We start from the raw sequence: 23,161 nt of genomic DNA on the forward strand, positions 1-23,161 counted from the left end.
CATATCAAACCACCACAAAGAGCAAGACCAAGGTAACACTTATAAAAGACAATATTTGCTGACAAATAAGTTCATATATTCAGTTCATTATCTTCAAGACAGAATGCATGGCAGCATTTAGGCAGGTATGGGACTGTATAAGCTGTGAGATTTACATCTTGTTCCAAAGGCAAACAGAAGACTGGCTTCTTAAGGTAGCTTGGGAGAAATTCTCAAAGCCCACTCCTACAGTGTCATACTTCCTCCAAGAAGACCACATCTACTCCAACAAGGATACAACTCCTAATAGTGCCAATCCCTGGGCCAAGTACATTCAAACCACCACAAGTGGAATAGTTGGGTCTTGAGGTAGAACTATTCCCAGTTTTCTGAAAAATTCCTAAGTTGATTTACCAAATGGTTGGGCAACTTTGGAAACCTACTAGTAATGCAGGAGTGTTCCTCTTGCTCTACATTCTCTAAAACATATGCTATATCACTTGAGGTTTTTGAACTTAGCAATTCTGGCTGGTGAAGATGGACTCTCAGACTTGTTTTGATTCACATTTCCCTGATGACTAATGACTTTGAGCATTTCTTTAAGTGTTTGTAGGCCATATGATATTCCTCTGTTGAGAATTTTCTGTTTAGCTCTGTCCATGTTTTAAAATTGTTTTTTTTTTGGGGGGTTGTTGGTGTCAAACTTCTTGGGTTCTTTTACATTCCTAATGTGTAGACTGTTGTTTTGTCCTAATGATAGTGTTGTTTTCATTGTAGTAGCTTTTCAGTTTCAAGATATCCTATTACTCAATTATTGACCTTAGAGCTTGAGCTAATGGCATTCTGTTCAGGAAGCTGCTGAATAGATGAAGGAAACCTGCCTCTTTACTTGCCTGTCACTCATGCAGAACTTCCCTCCCTTCCCCTCCCCCCTTTTCTCAGTATAGATGCCTCTGGCTTTTTGGAGAGGGCAAATGGAGGTCCAAGCCTGGTTCTGGAATATTGCAACTCCCATTTTCATGGTCGAACTCCCTTACCCATAACAACTTCCCACCAGGGAGAAGAAGATGCTAGCTTTGGGAAGAGCGGACTGGTTTTTAACATCTACATGGACAGCCAATCATGTACATGGAACTATATACCAGGAGAAAGGGCTCCTAAGTGTAGAGGGAAGAACTATCAAAAACGAAGATGAATTACTTGAAGCCCCCTGGCTGCCAAAGAGGGTGGCAATCATACATTGTCTAGGCCATGAGAAAGGAATAATGGCAGTGGCTAGAGGTAACAACTTAGCTGCCAAAGCTGCCGAAGAGGTGGTCCTGGAAGTAACAGCTGCCTTCGTGTTTGCTGTGGCCCTGCCAGAACCTCCCAAACCCCAACCTGCCAGAATGTACAGTATATATGAAAGAAGAGTTCTAATAGGCCAAGAATCAGCCAATGAGCTGATGTCAGAGGGCTGGTGGCAAATGGCTGAAGGTAAACTAATGTTAACAACCTCCTCGGCAAGATCTATCCTCAGAAAAATCCATGGAGTCACTCATATGGGAATGAAAAGGATGGCTGATGAAGTAAGACAATTTAAGATGACTTTCAGATATGTGCAGAATATCATCCAGAGTGTAGTGACAAGATGTATAGCTTGCCAATTAACCAACATCCACAACACTGCCGAACATCCAGGCTCTTGACTCTGAGGTAAGAGACTGGGGTGCTACTGGAAAGTTGATTTTACAGAAATCAAACCAGGGCAGTATGGCTACAAGTACTTACTGGTACACCTTCTCTAGATGGACAGAAGAATTTCCAACAAAAGCTAAGACTGCAAAGGTAGTGGCTAGGAAGTTGCTGGTGGATATCCTACCCAGGTATAGATTCCCTTGTATGATAGGGTCAGGCAATGGACCAACATTTTTGTACAAAGGTAAGCCAGTATTTAGCAAGATTCATTGGGGCAGCTTGCAAATTAGATTATGCATGATGACCCCAAAGCTCAGGCCAGGTAGAAACGATGAATAGAACATTAAAAGAGACCTTGACCAGATTTTCCATGGAGAATGGCTGAGGCTGGGTGATGCTCCTTCCCTTTGCCCTGTATTGAGTGATGATCTCTCCTTACTGGATGGGATGGACCCCCTTTGAGATTATGTATAGTGTCACTGCCCCTATTGTACCTAACATTCAGTTAGCAGCTATTGAAGAATTGGAAGATAATAACTAAGGTCAAAACAACCCAGTGGGCTCATGAGCAGGTTTGTCCTAAACTACATGCCCACTACAAAGTAGGCCCAGTTCAGGAACCACACAAAGTTCAACCAGGAGACTGGGTCTATGTGAAGAGATTTCACAGGGACATGCTGAAGCCCAGGTGGAAGGGACCCTTCATCATCCTGCTGACCTTGCCGATGGCCATTAAAATGGACAGGATCACTGCCAGGGAGCACTACACTCACTCAGGACCACATAATCCCCTCTCCCCAGAGAGATATCACCAGATTCAGCATCACTGCTGGAATGGAAAGTTCAAAGGGGCACCAATTCTTTCAAATTAAAATTAACCTGGTCTTAAGATTACAGTTTCTGCTAACTCTATGTACTGCTACCCCTAACCCACGTCTCCATCTGGAGACCAGAAACTCACACCAGCCTTTTGACTTAACCTGGACAATCAAGAATCCTGAGACTGATTATGTTGCTCAATTGGCCCATATGAAGAAGCCACTTGGGACTCGCTGGTTCCCAGAATGACCTTTAATCTGTGCCAGCTGTCTGATAACTCATGGCCTAACACTCACCAGACTTTATGAAATTCACACTCCTAGTGTAGGTGGAAGCCTTTTTATATATGTCCCAGGGGAAGAGAACTGTTGCATGTGGGGGGCCGGAACAATTCTATTGTGCTTCCTGGGGTTGTGGACATCAGTCATGGGGAATGGGGAATGGAAGTTATTAAAGGAAGACCTTATCATGGTCACCCAACAGGGGTATTGCTCTGAAGTTTTACTTAAGTTCACCACAGGAGGGAGGCAAGCAAAAAGATGGGAAGTTGGAAAATTGTGGGGTCTCTGGCTTTACATCATTGGAAGGAGCAACCCTGGACTATTTTTTACAGTTTGACTCTCAATAAAACCATTTGTGAATGCACTGCCAGTAGTTGTTGGACCATATCAGATTTTGAAACACCCTAAAACTGTGTGGGAAAGCCCTGCATGGGGAAAACATGTGCCAACACCATCCCTCAGACTGGTGGCTACTGTTCCCCCAGTTACCCCACTGCAGGCATCTTCAATTCCAGAACTTTTCCTGAAGTGCACCGAACTGGTAGACCCCCCTCTGGTCAATGATGTTAAAGATCTTCCAAATTCTGAATGTCTCCCAGCCAGAACTAATAACTTCTTTTTGGTTATGTTATAATGCCAGGCCCCCTTTTTATGAATACATCAGATTAATATCCAGGTACAATGAGTCTGAGAAGGACACTGCATATAGGTTGTCCCAGAAAGTCCCAGACCTATATCTACAGACTGTATCAGGACAAGGGATCTGCCTAGGAAAGGGTCCCCTGTCATTTTAGTTCCTCTGCAATTGAACATTCATTCCAAATGAATTATCGCCCCCAAACAAGAATGCTTGTTCTGCAGGATTGATCCCATGTGTGCATGGAGAGGTCCTTAATTACTCTACCACAAAGGAGTTCTGTGCCACCACACCTTTAATCTGGGCTACACCTTCTGCTGGGGACCATATAAGGACATTGGAAGAAGGGAGTCTGGCTCTCGCTCTTCTGCCTGCTTGCCGTGTGAGACTAAGCAACTGCTAGACCCTTGGACTTCCATTCACAGCTACTACTGAACCATTGTTGGGATTTGGATTGCAGACTGTAAGTCATCAATAAATTCCTTTACAATATAGAGACTATCCGTAAGTTCTGTGACTCTAGAGAACCCTGACTAATACATCGTCCCCTTCCCCCTTTTCCCAGCATACTTGTCTCTGACCTTTCGGAATGAGCAAACAGAGGTTCCAGCCTGGTGCCATAATATTGAAATTCCCCTTTTCATGGTGGCACTCCCTTCTTCCTAATGAACCCCCACCCCCCGTCTGGAGCAGCAGAAGCTGGCTTTGGTAACAGACAAATGGTAACATATTCCAGTTTTTGTGTCACCAAGCTGGCACTCTCCTTAATAAATAACTAACATTTCTTCAGTACAGACAGCTTCTGACCTTGAGGGGAACAAGGACTAAATAGCCTTGAAAAGATAAGTGACCCACTCTTGGGCCATGAGAGAAGGGTAATCAAGTGTTCCCAGACAGCTGTGTCCAGTTTGTAAAAACGCACTAGTTACTGATAGCACCATAAAGTTAACTCTCAGGTCGGAAGAGTCTACCCTCCCAACGGCATGATTCCTCCATGCTGTCTGAACAAATTATATCAAGTTTGAAGAATAGTTTCCCCTTGTCACCTCCCCTCTCACATAATTCCAGAGCCCAAGGAACCCTGCTTATGCATATGTGAGTATGAAAACTACAAGCCCCTGAATGCAAACATGGCATTCCTAAGCTGTGCAGTGGGAAATGTGTGTGATCTGGGTCTGATTTAATTAGGGGCTCTCTTTGTTATATTACATCAGCAATTCTTAGAGTTCTTCTGAGATTACTGAGAGACCTGGGCATAACACTGCCTCCTGTACAAACGACTTCAAGGCTATTTCCTACATACTGTTCTAATAGGATAGCTGTACTCTAAAGGTAACACATTTCCCAGGATTCTATTGTGTTTTTTCAAGGCTTTTTAGAGTTCTGGGTGGTTTGAGTCCCTGGATATTCCTGATGGAGTAGGTATTGGGAGGAAGGTTAACTTCAATGTTCCTAGTGTAGCATTACTATCCTTTGTAATTTTTCACTGTATCATTCAAGATCTGTAGGTCTGTATGGTTGATGATCCAAAGGACTGATGAAGGTGGGCAGAGAGTTGATGGGAGACTGAAAGACTACCTGGGATAGCAGAATGCTCAGGGGAGCTTGGGCTGACTTAGATGTCTCAGTAAACAGGAAGGATGGGAAAAGGAAGGGAAGCTAGCCTTCAGAGGTCAGAGACAAGTATGCTGGGAAAAGGGGGAAGGGGACTCAAAGATCTGATAAATGAGGGTAGAGAGGTGTCAGGAGAATAGAGGTCCACAAGAGATATTAAACTGCTCAGGGCATGTCTCAGTGGATGTAGCAAACCCATGTTTTTTTCTTGAAACCAGACATTTGTCCATCCCCAACCACTATTTGAAACGCACATATAACTAACTTCTTTAGGAAACAGAATATCTGGATCAAACTTGCCACAGACTACCTCCGTTTTGGGTGTCTCCTATCTACGTGGAACGGGTCTCTGGTGGCAGGTGTACGTGGATTTGGCAGATTGACAAACAGACTGATGTGAGAGAGCATGTAGAATCTGAGCGTATTCAAATTGAGCATCAAACTTTTAATACAGAACAAACAAGAGAAGCCAGGTGGGACACATCCACAAGAGTTTCAGTGCCACAAAACAAAGGATTGTATACATCGAAAGATAGTGAGGGGACCAGCCAGCTTAAAGAGGAAGCCAGGTGCAAGGCTAATCAAGAGTTAAACCCCACCACCAGGGATTCCCAGTAAATCCTTGATTATGTTGTTCCTTTGGGCCTAGCAGAGAAAACCTGTTTCAGGGGGAATTAAAACCCACCTTTTCACCAGGCCAATGTGTATTCCCTGTCCCCAATAAATACTCTGCAGACTAGTCCTGAGCTATTCTGCCTCTGTTCTTTGTAATGCCTAATTAGTTTCACCAGTCTTTACTAGAAGTAAATTTGAATGTTAATGAATAGGTAACCTTCTCACTGAATCCTACTGAATTCCAAGCTCCTGCTTCAAAGATTTATTAGGACTTTGGAACACTGGTGGAAACTCACCTATGAATTCAATCTTTGAAGGCACTTATAATACACCATACTAAAGCTGGGATAGGGTTTGAGTATATGGGTTATGATAATGCCAAGGTTCCAGGAGGGTGAGTTTCCTTGAAACTCTTTTGCCTCAGGACTGCTTCCGGGTTTCCAAACCTGTAATTCGAGTCACTTCTGGAGTGGGCGTGGCACAAACTTAGTTGTAGGTTGATCCATGGAGAACACCATTTTAGCACTAATAGTGTAGAACCACATATCTGAGACATGCTTTCTAACTATTCTGTTTTCTTTGATGATCCAGGTTTTTATTTCTACTGACTAAGTCATGTCTCCCTCATTAATATCTGTCTGACTAAGCTGACTCCTTAGTAAAACTGCCTCTCTTCCTTCAGGTCCATGAAGCACCTCATAAAATTCATATTGCATCCTTATTCAGTGCATAGTTGAGAAATCCCTTTAAAAGAGTCATTATACTTATTCCTGATTGTCAAACACATTTTTTAGAGTTCTTCCTCCAGTCCAAGGAATATCATGATGTTACCATATTGCTGAGGATAACCAAACACATTCTTGCTTCCCAGAGTCCTGCTGTTCCTAATTATCATGGAGTCATTAACCTTGTCAGAGAGAACATGAAGTAGAATATGTACATTAATATACAAACAAACTTTATGCCTATGGCAACCATCAGCACCTGAGGAGCCGCACATCAATCTGGTCAACTTTATAGACAAGAACCATGTCATACCACCCCTTCTGTAATCATGCCTGACCAGGCTTCTTGGTACTAATCCAACTGACCCTCTGTGCAGTAGGCATGAGAAATCTAGAAGACAGGATTTTATAACTTTCTCCATCATCCTCTGACTCTTACATAATTTCTACCCTCTTTTCAAGTGATATTCCCTGAGTCCAGATTGAGAAGAATTTGATGGAGATGTCCCACTTATAGCTGAACTTTCAGAGACATTTTCAAGACTTTGGCTTGTTATAAGCCTCTGCATTAACCACTACACTGAAGAAATGATTCTCTATTCAAGGGTGAGAACAGTATACATCTTTGGGTATAAACATAAATATTGAGAAAGTAGTTTGACAACATGGCTACTTAGAAAAATAACAATAAAACATTGTCCCTTAAGTCCCATGAATCCCTCTGACATGGGGTTTTTGAATTTACATTATCATATATGAAATCCCATTCGTAGAATGTATTAGTTATTTGTGAATTACAAAGTGTTTAAATGCTTGAGAATATGGGGTAGGAAGGTCAGCATTTGAGTCTCCACATTCCTCTCCTTGAACTCCATAGTAGTCTTCTGTTCATATCATAATGTTAAATGCATTTAGTTCAACTTACAAATGTCACTTTAAAGGTCTGAACACTGCTATAAAGTTCTAAGTCAACTCTTTGACACAGAAAATTTCTTTCTTGAATCTCCTTGTAAAATCAGAAAGCAAAATAAAACTTACATTGTACCATGGGTTACAATATACATTACCATTCTGAAAGGGCGGGGTGGGGATATGGTGATGGTATACTAGACCAAAACAAGGCATAAACTCAGTAGAGAACTCCAGATCTTATAGTTATGTTGGATATTAAGGGGTTTAGAAGGTTTTGCCCATCCAGCTTCCTGTCTGCATTACAGACCTTTCTCATTAGCTGTATATTCTCTGATTGCAGATACAATTGGCAGATATCCTATGGTGTTAACATTTTAAACAACTTGGGGGCTTCCAACACTGCCCAGGCTTCAATTTCACAGCTTTACCAAGTAGCCTTCCAGGGACTGTTTACAAGGACTGGCCTCAAAGTCTCAATAAAACTGAAGAAAAGGGTTCCATGGTCCCTCATTCTTGCATGTTTGCCTATGTAGATGACATTGCCAAGTTTGTTTACCAGTTTGTTACAGATTATGTCTCCCTTAAGCCATGTTTGAGGAGGTTTCTATTTGTTGTTAACTAGGAAAGACCCTCTGTCCTCTACGTCACAGGTAGCAAGAATCTCTTGGTAGAGTCTTATTCCAAGGGTATACCTCCCTTTATTTCAGTGCAAATCAGGCCTCCCCTTTATAACAATTCCCTTAACAGTTCCAGCATTTCTTCCAACACAAGCCTTTAGCTGTAACATAATGCTTTCCAGTGTCATTTCCTTTTCCAACTGTACCTTTTCTATGTTTGTCTGCCTTATTCATTCTCTTTCATTTTAAATCTGCATAAGAGTATTTGAGAGTTCCTACATACACAGCAGCATCAATTTTAGACTGTGTTGAAATCTCCTCTGCCAAAGAAAGAATTCCTTGGCTTTTAAATTTAGCCCTAGGAATGCTCTTAGTGCAATGGTAGAATGTAGTCAGAGTTTGCCAATCTACTAAATGACCACACTATCAAAAGAAATAAGGAATCAAATAAAAGACTTTCTGAAACTCAGTGAAAATGAAGACACAGCATACTCAAACTGATGGGACACAATTAAAGCACTATGAAGAGGAAAGTTCACAGCACTAAATGCCATCATGAAGAAATTGGAGAAAACTAATCCTAGAAATTTAAGAGTATACCTGATGGCTCTAGAAAAAAAAGCCAACACACCTAAAAGAATTAGAAGGCAGGAAATAATCAAAGACAGGGCTAAAATCAATGAATACAATACAAAGAATCAACACACCCAAGAGTTGGTTCTTTTAAAAACTCGATAAAAACACAATAGACAAACTCTTAACAAAACCAACTAAAATGTTGACATACTGTATCTAAATTAACAAGACCAGTAATGAAAGGGAAGACATAACAACAGACACTGAGGAAATTAAACAGATCTTTTGGTTTTACTTTAAAAGCCTGTCCTCTACAAGATTGTCAAATCTAAATGAAATGTGTGATTTTTGAGACAGATACCACTTACCAAAGTTAAATCAAGATTATGTAAACTATCTAAAAAAAAAAAATCTCACAATCCCTAAGGAAATAGGAGCAATAATTAAAACCCTCCCAACAAAAAACATCCCAGGGCCAGATGGTTTTAGTGTAGAATTCTTCTAGACCTTCCAAGAAGGGCTAATACCAATATTCCTAAAACTATTACATGAAATAGAAACAGAAGTAGCACTGCCACATTTATTCTATGAATCCATAAACACCTTGATACCTAAACCACACAGAGACTCAGCAAAGAAAAATAAATTCATATTAATCTCTCTTATGAACATTGATGAAAAAATACTTAATGAAATATTTGAAAACCAAATCCAAGAACACATCAAAAACATAATTTACCATGACAAACTAGGCTTCATTTGAGGGATGGAGGGTTGGTTCAATATATGAAAATTTATCTACATAATACACCATATAAACAAACTGAAGGAAAAAAAATCACATGGTCATCTCAGAAGAAGAAAAGCCTTCATCACACCTCTTCATTAGATCAGGAATACAAGGCACATACTTAATCATAGTAAAAGCAATGAACAGCCAGCACATAGACAGTTTCAAATTAAATGGGGAGAAACTTCAATTAATTATGCTAAAACCAGGAACTAGATAAATCTGCCCACTCTATCCTTATCTATTCAATATAGCAATTGAATTTCTAGCTAGAGAACAAAGAAAAGAAAAGGAGATTAAGGGGATACAAATTGGAGAGGGAGAATTCAAAGCATCACTATTTGAGGACAAATGATAGTATATATAATTTACATTCAAAATTGTAGCAGTATTTTTATCCAGTATTTGGCTGGATTCAAAATAATCAGAAAGGAATCAGTAGCCCCCATTTATACAAATAATAAATAGGATGAAAAAGAATACCCTTCAAAATAGGTACTAATAAAAGAAAATAACTTGGTGTGACTCTAAGCAAGCAATTTGAATAATCTGTATGACAAGAACTTCAAGTTTCAGCAAAAAAACAAAACAAAACAAAACAAAACTTGAGAAGACATCAGAAGATTAAAAGATCTCTCATGCTAATGGATAGTTAGGATTAGCATAGTGAAAATGTCCATATTAATAAAATTAATATACAGGTTCAACTCAATTTCCATCAAAATACCAATACTATTTTATATAGACCTTGAAATAAACAAAACTTAACTTATTATTCCAAAACAAAATGTCAAGGATAACTAAATGAATTGTAAACAATAAAAGAACTTTTGGAGTTCTATACTCCACAAACCTCAAAAAACTAAACAGGAAGGAAAGCCCAAATGAGGATGCTTGAATATCACTTAGAAAGGGGAATAAAATAGTCATAGAAGGCACATGGGGGAGATAACTGGGTAGGAGAGGGAATGTAAAAGGGAATTGATGGGTCAGGGATAGTGTGTGTGGAGAGACAGGAGGGAGGGCCAACTGGTCAGGAGAGTGAATGGAGATCTGCCACTCAAAAGGGTGGAGGAGTGGGGCACAACACTAGGCTATGCCAGAGACCTGGGGTGGAGGACATTCCCAGGAGTCTATGGGGGTGACTTTAACTGAGACTCATAGCAGTGATGATATGAAACCTGAAGAGGATGCCTCCTCAAGCCATGTAGGAACCCTAGGATAGGGATAAGGACATAAACATACCCACAAAAATTTGACCCCAAATTTGTTTTGTCTACAAGAAATGCAGTGAAACGATGGAACATAGACTAGGGTAATGGTTAACCAATAAATGGCCCAACTTGAAACATATCCCATGGGCAAGGACAAATAATTGACATGATTAATGATACTTTGGCATGCTTGCAGACAGGAGGCTAGCAAGACTGTCCTCTGAGAGTTTCCACCTAGCAGCTGACTGAAACAGATTCAGAGAGCCACAGCCATATACTGAATGGAGCACTGGAACTCTTATGGAGAAGTTGGGGGAAAGGATTGAGGGCCCAGAGGTAGATAGGAACTTTACAGGAAGATCAATATTGTCAACTAACCTGGGCCCTTCAAGGCTCTCAGAGACTGAACCACCAACCAAAGGACATACTCCACCTGAACCTAGACACCCACTTTCCCACATGTGTAGTGGATGTACACCTCCATCTTATGTTATTCACCTAGCAACTGAAGCATGGATGTTCTTAAAGCTGTTGCATGTATGTAGAATCCATTCTCCTGGCTGGGCTTTTTGTCTGGACTCAGTAGGAGCCCTGCAGACACATAATTTAATAAGATGGAGGGGTACAAAACTGTGGTCTCCACCCTCTCAGAGGACAATGGGATTAGGTAAATTGCTGGTGTGGGAGAGGAAATGACAGTGTGAGGAAGGCCAGGAAGGGGTGTGGAGTGATCAGGATATTAAATTAATAAATAAATTAGTTAATAGAAAATAAAAGTAGATAATTAAAAGAAACTATGTGAAGGTGAGGAACTAGGCTTAGGTATTATATTGCAAAATCTTTCATTTTTGGTTTTCCATATATTTTATGAATATTGAATATACTGTGCTTCTTTAAATTGTTCAAGTACAGTTAATATAAGTTTGAAAATGAGGGTCTACACAGTTATACTAACCATAACGGCACAGAAGCAGACACATTGACTTCTGGTATACAATTAAGGGCTCAGGGGAAACTTCAATAAAAAGATCTTTAGAAGCCCATGTACAGATGAGCAGAGTGTTATAGTATTCTCTTATCTAGATCTCCTCAGTGTGCTGAGTTAGTAGCTGCAGAGTCTGCATGGGATGACTCAACACCTGTGCTAAGATACATGAGGAACTCGAGTATGACATACCATTGCTATTAGCTAAGGCATTATCAAATAGAAGAGGAGACCCACTCATGTCACCCAAAGAATAAGCTGTATGTTATACACTCTTGCAAAGCCAAACAATCTCCAGTAATGCAAAGCTGCCACCACAACCCCAATATTTTTATCCACCATGTTCCAGCTTACCAGAAAAATAGGAGAGCAGAACTCTTCCTTGTTTTTCTGGAGTTTATACTCAAATGAAGAGGAAACAAGAGAATAGTATCAACATTACTACAGAAGGTATATATTATCCAAGGCACCAATGAATGGAAGCAATTTGTCAGTGTAGGCTGCATAATTAGGCTTAACAATGTCAGAGCAAAGAGAGTAAGTATGATGGAGGGATGAACAAGTCACAAAGATAGCTTCAAATGCGTAGGAACCCAGCACCCAATGGAGCTTTCATGAGAGGAATAGGGAAGAAAATTTCAGGGTGCAGACTGATAATATCATCAGTATAATTTCTGTTGTGTCCTCTATCTTGGGCAACCCACAATGATAACATCTACAATACTCCTTTGAGTTCCAAATCAGTACTGGAATGAAAGAGATGGCAGCTTTGATACATTTTAACCCACTTGTCTCAGACAGTGTGCATCATGCTCACCTTATCTTGTCCCTCCTGTAGTAACTGTGAGAGAGGCAGTGATGAAGGTAGGTATAGTACAGGGGAACATCAGGGCCAAAAAGTTGGAGTGGGTGGGTAGGGGAGCAGGATGAGGGGAGGATATAGGGGACTTTCAGGATAGCATTTGAAATGTAAATGAAGAAAATATCTAATAAAATTTTTGAAAAAAAAAAAAAGAGAGGCCAGACTAGGCTGTCCTAAGGGAAAGGGTCTCAAGGCACATATTTTTATTGACTATTTACTGTCCCTGGAAGAATTCTTGAATAAGGGTTGTACAAAAAGGAGTTTTGTTGTCACTTATTGCTATATAGCTACCGTCAGAGGTTTTCCAGTTGCAGTTGCAGCGTTAGCACCAGAACAAGAAGCTAGTCTATTCTGGAGACATACTAACCATTACCTCCACGACCAACACTCTATGTAAATACAGATCCAGTACTGTTGGCTTGTAACCAGCTGCAGTTGAGACTATTGGAAGAATAAACATAGAGCTAACCCACTAGTGGAATTTGAGACGGTGTACTGGAAATGAAGCAATTTTTGTGCCCTTTCTAGAGTTAACTCCAGAGCTGAATTAATACATGGTGAAAAAAAGATATTAACAATTACCTCTAGATCATATTGGCTGGAATGGTGTGTTAAGAACCTCACTAGAATGATCATAATGTTTTTGTTTTGGTATATATTTGCCCAAATCAACTAACTGGCCCATTATTACCTAATGATATTGTGTTACAATGAATTATTCTGAGAATACAATTTTAATATAGCTAAATGTATTAGATAACTTTGATAATAAAATAAAATATGTCTTACATGTAGAAAAACTCACTAGAGGGTCATTATATAGGGTATTTTTTCTTCATTAAATTGTTTGTTACATAAGTATATATCACATACACCAGTACATGACATTGCGCACTCACACTTGCTCTTTCTTGTCTATCTATAACTCCATTAAAAGACATTCTTTTAAAAGTTGCTTTTGAATGGCTTATATGTAAGTACTGTATTTATATCATTTGTCCTTCCATTTTTCTCAAACTCCAGCCATGCGCACATCCACCCCTTCTCAAATTCATGGCTTCTTATTCTTTACTTAGTTTTTTTATTGTTTATATAATTATTACTTTTTCTTTTTATTAAATATTTTCTTTATTTACATTTCAAATGTTATCCCCGTTCCTAATTTCCCTTCTGAAAATCCCCTATCCCCTTCCCCTCCCCCTGCTCACCAACCCACTCACTCCTGCTTAATGACTGTGGCATTTTTCTATACTGGGGTGTAGAACCGCCACAGGACCAATGGCCTCTCCTCCCATTGATGACTGACTAGGCCATCTTCTGCTACCTATGTAGCTAGAAACATGAGTCCCACCATGTTTTTTCTTTGATTGGTGGTTTAGTCACAGGGAGGTCTGGGGGTGCTGGTTAGTTCATAATGTTGTTCCTCCTATGGGGCTACAAACCCCTCCAGCTCCTTGGGTATTTTTTCTAGCTCCTTTATTGGGGACCTTGTGCTTTGTCCAATGGATGGCTGTGAGCACACACTTCTTTATTTGTCGGGCATTGCCAAAGCCTATCAGGAGACAGCTTTATCAGGCTCCTGTCAGCAAGCTCTTTTTGGCATCTGCAATAGTGTGTGGGTTTTATGGTAATTTATGGGATGGATGCCCAGGTGGGACAGTCTCTGGATTGTTATGCCTTCAGTCTCTGCTTCAAACTATGTCTCTGTAACTCCTTCCATGGGTATTTTGTTTCTTCTTCTAAGAATGATCAAAGTATCCACACTTTGGTCTTCCTTCTTGAGTTTCATATGTTTTGCAAATTGTATCTTGGGTAATCTGAGCTTCTGGNCTAATATCCACTTACCAGTGAGTGCCTATCATGTGTGTTCTTTTGTGATTGTGTTACCACACTGAGGATGATATCCTCTAGATAGATGCATTTGTCAAAGAATTTCATAAATTAATTGTTTTAATAGCTGCGTAGTACTCCACTGTGTAAATGTACCACATTTTCTGTATCTATTCCTCTGTTGAGGCATATCTGGGTTCTTTGTAGCCTTTGGCTATCATAAATAAGGCTGCTATGAACATAGTGGAGCATGTATTCTTATTACAAGTTGGAGAATCTTCTGGGCATATGCCCAGGAGTGTTATTAATGGTTCCTCAGGTAGTACTATGTCCAATTTTCTGAGGAACTGCCAAACTGATTTCCAAAGTAGTTGTACTAACTTGTAATCCCACCAGCAATGGAGGAGTGTTCCTCTTTCTCCTCATCCTAACCAGATCTGCTGTCACCTGAGTTTTTGGTTTTAGCCATTCTGACTGGTATGAGGTGGAATCTCAGTGTTGTTTTGATTTGCATTTCCCTGACAATTAAGGATGTTGAACCCTTTTTTAGGTGCTTCTCAGCCATTCAATATTCCTTAGTTGGGAATTCTTTGTTTCGCTTGGTACCCCATTTTTTTAAATAGGGTTATTTGTTTCTCTGGAGTGTAACTTCTTGAGTTCTTTGTATATATTGGATATTAGCCCTTTATTGCATTTAGGATTGGTGAAGATCTTTTCCCAATCTGTTGGTTTCCATTTTGCCAATCTGTTGGTGGCCTTTTTTGTCTTATTTACAGTGTCCTTTGCCTTACAGAAGCTTTGCAATTTTATGAGGTGCCATTTGTTGATTCTTGATCTTATACCACAAGCCATTGGTGATCTGTTCAGGAATTTTTTCCCCTATGCCCATATCCTCATGGCTCTTCCTCACTTTCTCCTCTATAAGTTTCAGTGTATCTGGCTTTATGCGGAGTTCCTTGATCCACTTAGACTTGAGCTTTGTACGGCGAGATAAGAATGGATCAATTTGCATTCTTCTACATGATAAACCCTAGTTGAGCCAGCACCATTTGTTGAAAATGCTGTCATTTTTCCACTGGATGATATTAGCTCCTTTGTCAAAGTTTAAGTGATTATAAGTGTGTGGGTTAATTTATGGGTCAGCAGTTCTATTCCAAAGATCTACCTGTCTGTAACTGTACCAGTACCATGCAGTTTTTATCACGATTGTTCTGTAGTAGAGTTTGAGGTCAGGGATGGTGATTCCAACAGAGGTTCTTTTATTGTGAGAAAAGTTTTTATTATCCTCGGTATTTTGTTATTCCAGATGAATTTGCAAATTGCCCTTTTTAACACTGTGAAGAATTGAGTTGGAATTTTGGTGGGAATTGAATTGAATCTGTAGATTGCTTTTGGCAAGATAGCCATTTTTACTATATTAATACTGCCAATCCATGAACATAGGAGATCTTTCCATCTTCTGAGATCTTCTTCTATTTCTTTCTTCAGAGGCCTGAAGTTCTTATCATACAGATCTTTCACTTGCTTAGTTAGTGTCACACCAAGGTGTTTTATATTGTTTGTGACTATTGTGAAGGGTGTTGTTTCCCTAATTTCTTTCTCAGCTTGTTTATCCTTTGGGTATCCTGTTTTTTTTGTTTTTCCATTTGAAATTGAGAATTGCTCTTTCCATATGTTTCAAGAACTGGGTTGGAATTTTAATGGGGATTTCATTGAATCTGTAGATTGTTTTTGGTAGGATGACCATTTTTACTGCTTATTCTACCAGTTCATGAGCATGGAAGTCCTCTTCATTTTCCGAGATCTTTGATTTCTTTCTTGAGATACTTGAAATTCTTGTCATACAGATCTTTCACTTATTTGGTTAGAGTTACCCCAGTTTATTTTATATTATTTGTGACTATTTAAAGGATGTTGTTTCTCTATTTTCTTTCTTTGTCCATTAATTATTTTTATAAGGGAAGGCTACTGATATGTTTGAGCTAATTTTATATCCAGCCACATTGCTGAAGTTATTGATTAAATGTAGAAGTTCTCTGACCAAATTTTTTTGGGTTGCTTATATATACTATAATATTATCTACAAATAATGATGCCTTGACTTCCTGTCTGCCAATTTGAATGTCCATGTTTTTCTTTTGTTGTCTTATTGCTCTGGCTAGAACTTTGAGTGCTATATTGAATAGGTATGGAGAGAGTGGGCATCCTTGTCTTGTTCCTGATTTTAGTGGAATTGCTTCAAGTGTCTCTCCATTAAATTTAATACTGGCCATTGGTTCTCTGTATTCTGATTTTCTTATTTTTAGGTACTGGCCTTGAATTCCTGATCTTTCCAATACTTTTAACATGATTGGGCGTTGTGTTTTGTCAAATGATTTTTCAGTCCTAAGAGGATGATCATATCTTTTTTCCTACAAGTGTGTTTATATAGTGGATTACATTAATGGATTTTCATATATTGAACCAACTTTGCATCTCTGGAATGAAGCCTACTTGTTGAGGTGAGTGACTGTTTTGATCTGCCCTTGAATTTGGTTGCTGGAATTTTATTGAGCATTTTGCATTGATATTCATAAGTTAAATTGGTCAGAAGTTCTCTTTCTTTTTTGGGTCTCTGTGTGATTTAGATATCAGAGTAATTGTTGTATCATAAAATGAATTAGGTAGGTTTTCTTCCATTTTTATATTATGGAATTGTTTGAAGAGTGTTGGTACTAGCTCTTCTTCAAAGTTCTGGTAGAATTCTGCACTAAAGACATTTGACCCTGAGCATATTGTTGTGGCTGTTGTTGGGAGATTTTTTTTAATGTCTTGTATTTCCTTAGTAGATGTGTGCACTTTAGATGGTTTATCTGCTTGTGATTTAACTTTGGTACATAGTGTCTATCTAGAAAATGTTCCATTTCATCTAGATTTTCCAATTTGGTTGAGGATAGGTTTTTATAGTAGAATATAATGATTTTTTAATTTCCTCAGATTCTGTTGTTGTGCTTCCCTTTTTATTTCTGATTTTGTTAATTTGGATACTATCTCTGTGCCCTTTAGTTAGTTTGTGTAAGGGTTTACCTATCTTGTTGATTTTTCTTAAAGAATCTGCTATGGTATGGTTGATTCTTTGTATCATTCTCTCTGTTTCTACTTGGTTGATTTCAGCACTAAGTTTGATTATTTCCTGCCTTCTACCCCTATTGGGTGTATTTACTTCTTTTTGTTCTACAGCTTTCAGACATGCTAGAGTATGCTGTCCTAAACGTCTTTTTTGAGGCACTTAGCACCTTGAGTTTTCCTCTTAGCGCTACTTTCATTGTGTACAACAAGTTTGGGTATGTTGTGCCTTCATTTTCATTAAATTCTTAAACGTTTTTAATTTCTTTATTTCTTCCCTGATCAAGTTATTGAGCAGAGAGTTGTTCAGCTTCCATGTGTATCTGGCCTTTCTGTTATTTTTGCTGTTATTGAAGTCTAGCCTTAGTGTATTGTGGTCTGATAGGACACATGGGATTATTTTTGTCTTCCTGTGTCTGTTGAGGCTTGTATTGTGATCAATTATACAGTCAGTTTTGGATAGAGAACCATGAGGTGCTGTGAAGAATGTATTTTCATTTCTTTAAGTGTCAAATGTTCTTTATATATCTGCTAAATCCATTTGGTTCATAAACTTTATTAGTTTCACTGTGTTTCTGTTGAGTTTCTGTTTCAGTGACCTGTTCATTGGTGACAGTGGCATGTTGAAGACTTCTACTATTATTGTGTAGGGTTCAAAGTGTGTTTTGAGCTTTAGCAACATCTCTTTTATTAATGTCAGTGCCTTTGTGTTTAGGGCATAAATGATCAGAATTAAGATTCTCTCTTGTGAATGTTTTCTTTCATAAATATGAAGTGTCCTTCCCAGTCTTGCTTGATAACTTCTGGTTGAAAGTCTATTTTATTACATATTAGAATGGCAACTCCCACTTGTTTCTTGAGACCATTTATTTGGAAGACTTTTTCCCAACTTTTAACTCTGAGCTAGTGTTTGTCTTTGTCATTGAAGTGTGGTTTTTTTTTGTATGCAGCAAAATGCTAGATCCAGCTTGGATATTCTATCTGTTAGCATATGTCTTTTGTAATGGTGAACTGAGTCCTTTGATATTGAGAAATACTAAGGACTAGATTGTTAGTACCTGTTATGTTTGTTGTTGTATGTGGCATTCCGTGTATGTTATTAATAACTTGTTTTCATTTGGTGTAGGTACCCTTCTAGTGTTGGAGTCTTCCTTCTAGAATCCTCTGCAGGGTTGAATTGGTAGACAGATATTGTTTAAATTTGGTTTTGTCTTGGAATATATCATCTATGATTGAGAGTTTTGCAGGGTATAGTAGCCTGGGTTGGCATTTATGCTCTCTGAGATTCTGCATGAGCTCTGTCCAGGCTCTTCTGGTTTTTAAGGTCTCTACTGAGAAGTCTAGTGTAATTTTGATAAGTCTGCCTTTATATGTTACTTGATCTTTTTCTCTTAGAGCTTTTAATATTCTTTCTTTTTTCTGTGCATCTGGTATTTTGATTATTATGTGATGAGAGGATTTTTGTTGTCCAAACTATTTGGTGTTCTATATATTTCTTTTACAATTATGGCCATCTCTTTCTCTAGGTTGGAAAAGTTTTTTCTGTGGCTTTGTTGAAGACATTTTCAGGTCTTTTGAGCTGGGAATGTTTGCTCTCTCACAGGGGTCATGATTTAAACAGGCCAAAAATGATGAATAATCTTGTTATAGTTGCTAGTTAGTTCTCAAGGGTAAAGGGACTCTCATGCTGGCTTGTAAAAAGTTTTTTCCCTAAGGGAGTCATTGACAGTGAAGCAATTTTATCCTGTATGCCTCTAATTTAGATCTGGGGACAGAGATTTCATGTAGGTCCTCTACATGATTTTTAAAATTATAGCTCACATGGTCTTCCCAGTATGTGTAGACAGTGTATAAATTCACATATCTATCATATCTGATTCTGAGATTATTACTCTTCCATTTGTTGTGATGGATGAATGACTGCTTCAGGTGATCCAGCTGTTTCGTCTAGAGAGAAAAGCAAGAGATTTTCCATTTTTTATCCTCTCTTTCTTTCTTTCTTTCTTTCTTTCTTTCTTTCTTTCTTTCTTTCTTTCTTTCTTCTTTCTTTTTTGCTAAAGTTATCTGTTGCTTGCTTGTCAGAACAGGCATAGAATGTAAATTCTTCTGTATCACTATATATGTTTGGGGTTCCCTCTGTGGCTCTCTGTGTCTTATTCTCTGTCTCTCTGTTCAGCATGCATTTCCCATTTCAATGATCACAACATGAACTGGCATACAGTTCCCTATGCAGTAATTTACCTTGCACTGAGAACCTGCTTAAACTTTGAAATAAAAGAATATATCCCCTCAAAATGTTCCATACAATATTTTTCTTAAACATCCATTTTTGAAAGAAAGCAGGAAAATAATCATTTCTACTCACATTTAACATAAGGACAAAATTTACTGTGTTTTATTCCAACTTTCCCCACATCTCTGTAATTTTTTCATAATTTCTCTTTTTGTTCACATTCCAGCTAATATTCTTGGCTTCTCCATTCTGCTTTCTAACTTGCAGCCAGCATTCCATTTTCTATTTTTTCTTACATTTACTCTTTTTCTTTACTTAAATTTTTGCAGGAGGGCTGTTACTTTTATTAAACTGGTGTAAACTTTTTATTATAGTAAATTAAACATTATATCTGCCTGCTTCTCATATTTCTCCAATATTTGCATTTCTATAACTGGTTATTGCTTTAGGTTTTCCTTGTTTTTCAAAGCCCCTAGCAATGTACTTCCAAACACTTACATAGAGACCCATGTTTATAATATTCTTATGTAACCTCTTCCTCTAAAGAATTTTCATAGAACATATATCAGCTTTTTCATTATCTTGGCTTCACATGACTTGACATTTTTGCAAAACCATCGATGCCTATTTCTTAAAACTCATTTTAAAAACTATATCATATATTCTATTCAAAATGACCTAAGAATAATACTGCTTATTGCAATAATTGTCAAAATCTAAAAAATATTGGAAACAGTTTACCCATGAACAGATAGATAATGAGCATTTTTATTGTGATAAAGTAATTACTACTAACACAGAAATAAGTAAAAACATACTATAATTTATATTACTCAATGTCACATTAACTGAATTTTCTTTTTACAGATTGATATGGGTGAAGTATAGGCACATTAAAAATGGTCTTCATTAAGTTGCAAATTCATACATTAACTCTAGTTTAATCCTGAAATGAGTGAAGAATTAAATAGATGACTGCGGTTACAGGGACAAACTGGTCACTAAACAAATCTTCAAATAGAATATTTACCACAGAGCATTTTCAGCTGCTAGGACATCAATTCTAATTTTATTATGTTTCATGTCCTGTTGTTTTGTGATTGCTCACATTGGAAGGGCATGATTGAAGGAAAAAGACAGAAATGCCAGGTTAGCAACACAGAAAAATGCTATAAATACATACATAACAGTCTTTGGCTTAAATACCCAGGTTAAGAGTAAAATGTAACATTTGCTTTTGCAAGAAAAACACAAGGAATTTCTTTGGCTGATATTATGGGAAGAACTCATAGCTCTGTGCAAGTAGGTATTGGTATTTTATATTATTGGCACAGACTCATGCTCTTAATATTCTTTGAATATCTGCACATCCTGCTTTCAGTAATTCCCCAGATCCTGGCATCTCTCAGATCTAATGTAGCTCTTTGGGTCCCACTATCTGGATTTAATTAATTGGAAGACACCATTGGGCAGGTGCATTCAAGAAAGCTTAAAAGACATACAGTCATTGAAATTGTGTTGAATTTTCAATTGGCTGGTTTCAATTTATACACTATTTCCTTAATTTAATATTGTCTTGGTAAAGTTCAGGCATCTTGATCTACAACTGGGTCTCATCTGATAATAGTTCTGATGGCCCATTGTTTCCCTATAAAAACACACTCTGTTGTTTACAAGTTATATCCCTTGCTAACTATCACTAGCACATTACTCTGACAAATATCTCCATATTAAGGTAAAAACAAGTGGTTTGAATTAATGTAATTTTCAGTACTCAATATTCATAAAATGTCTCTGCAATGTAATAGTTAAGTTCACTTCTCTTTCCCATTTATACTTTTCACTCACAGCAGAAGAACAAGAGCATGAGGAGAGATAATGAGAGCACTGTGTCTGAATTCATCCTCTTGGGGCTCCCCATTCGAGCAGAGGACCAAGGCCTGTACTCTGCCCTGTTCCTGGCCATGTACCTGACAACTGTGCTGGGTAATCTTCTCATAATCTTGCTCATCAGGCTGGACTCTCACCTCCACACCCCCATGTACTTCTTCCTCAGCCACTTGGCCTTCACTGACATCTCTTTCTCATCAGTTGCATCTCCAAAAATGATCATGAATATGCTGACACACAGTCAATTCATCTCATATGCTGGGTGTGTTTCCCAGGTGTATTTCTTTTCATTTTTTGCTGATCTTGAGAGCTTTCTTCTGACATCAATGGCCTATGACAGGTATGTGGCCATCTGCCACCCTCTGCACTATTCACAAATTATGAGTGAGAACCTCTGTGTTTTTCTAATAGTAGTATCTTGGACTTTATCTACTGCCAACTCCCTTGTGCACACTCTTCTCTTTGTACAAGTATCTTACTTTAGAAACAATACCATCCACCACTACTTCTGTGACCTGTCTACCTTGCTGAAGCTGTCCAGCTCAGACACCACTATCAATGAGCTTGTCATCCTTGTTTTAGGCAATGTGGTCATTACCCTTCCATTTTTATGCATTCTGGTCTCTTATGGCCACATTGGTGTCACCATTCTGAAAATTCCCTCCATCAAGGGAATCTACAAAGCCTTGTCCACATGTGGCTCTCACCTTTGTGTGGTTTCCTTGTATTATGGAGCCATCATTGGACTATATTGTGTCCCCTCATCTAATAACACTAATGACAAGGATGCTATTGTGGCTATGATGTACACTGTGGTCATACCCATGCTGAATCCCTTTATTTACAGTCTGAGAAATCGTGATATGAAAGGAGCTCTGAGAAATATCCTCCGTGGGAGACTTTGTTCACAGTGATTGGCATGGTCTTCCCTGTTAGCATCCCTACTTCATTCTCCTTTTCTCCATTCATCTTTTGTTACATCAGGGAAATTTCACATGTCTCTCTTCTCTTCACTTTTTCTTGCACAATTTTCTTGTTTATGTTACTATATTACTGATATTCAGCATCTTAGGAAGGTTGCTCACAAAACTCATTCATTTTTTTCTTTGTCGTGCAAATATTTTACTTGTTTATATTGTCATTACCAAGTCTTTTTTATTATACAAGTTTGTAGCTTTTAGTCTCTGAAAATGACAGAATTATTTCTTCTCTTAGATTTATGATTTATTTTTATCTTTCTTCCTATAATATATTCTGATTTTTTGGCAGTAATTCTAATAACATTTACTCATTTTATTTAGTGTATTGTTGCATTGCCCACATATATGTCTGTTTAATATATATATATATATATATATATATATATATATATATATATTAGAATAGACTATGAATATTATTATGTATTATATATGCTTGTTAATATAAGCATATATATATATATGCTTAGTGCCTGAAAAAGTCAGAAGAGTGTGTCAGATCTTCTGGGACTAGGTTTACATATGGTTGTGAGCTACTATAATGATGCAGAAACTAAAATCTTGGGCCTGTGAGAGATAAGTCAATCCTTTTAATTGCTGAGTCTTTTCTGTCCTTCCTTTATATTTATTTTTTAATTTTTGCAGTTGACGTTCAAAAGTGGAGTTTTATTGGTTATGATATGAAGTTTTCATAATATCCTCATCAAAGAAAGTATATTAATTTACTCATATATTTGCCATGTCTTAGTATGAAATTATTCTAGCCTTTGGAATACTATATAGTGTTTCAAATCACCACACAGTTAAAGCTGTGAGACTA

At 38.1% G+C, this 23,161-nt stretch overlaps 1 protein-coding gene across 1 annotated transcript; it reads left to right on the top strand.

Annotated features, from left to right (window-relative positions):
* The first annotated feature begins 21,336 nt into the window (after positions 1-21,336).
* LOC110315555 (olfactory receptor 50-like) lies at positions 21,337-22,275 on the top strand. Its single transcript, XM_021189585.1, has one exon. It carries the CDS (start codon positions 21,337-21,339, stop codon positions 22,273-22,275), a length of 939 nt encoding a protein of 312 aa, XP_021045244.1.
* The last annotated feature ends 886 nt before the right edge of the window (positions 22,276-23,161 follow it).

Source organism: Mus pahari, unplaced genomic scaffold (genome assembly GCF_900095145.1).
Source record: "Mus pahari unplaced genomic scaffold, PAHARI_EIJ_v1.1 scaffold_10334_1, whole genome shotgun sequence".
In the NCBI taxonomy this organism is placed as follows: Eukaryota; Metazoa; Chordata; class Mammalia; order Rodentia; family Muridae; genus Mus; species Mus pahari.

Bases quoted from the DNA above. Each gene is read 5' to 3' on its own strand.
- LOC110315555 (XM_021189585.1), top strand. From the start codon at position 21,337: ATGAGGAGAGATAATGAGAGCACTGTGTCTGAATTCATCCTCTTGGGG.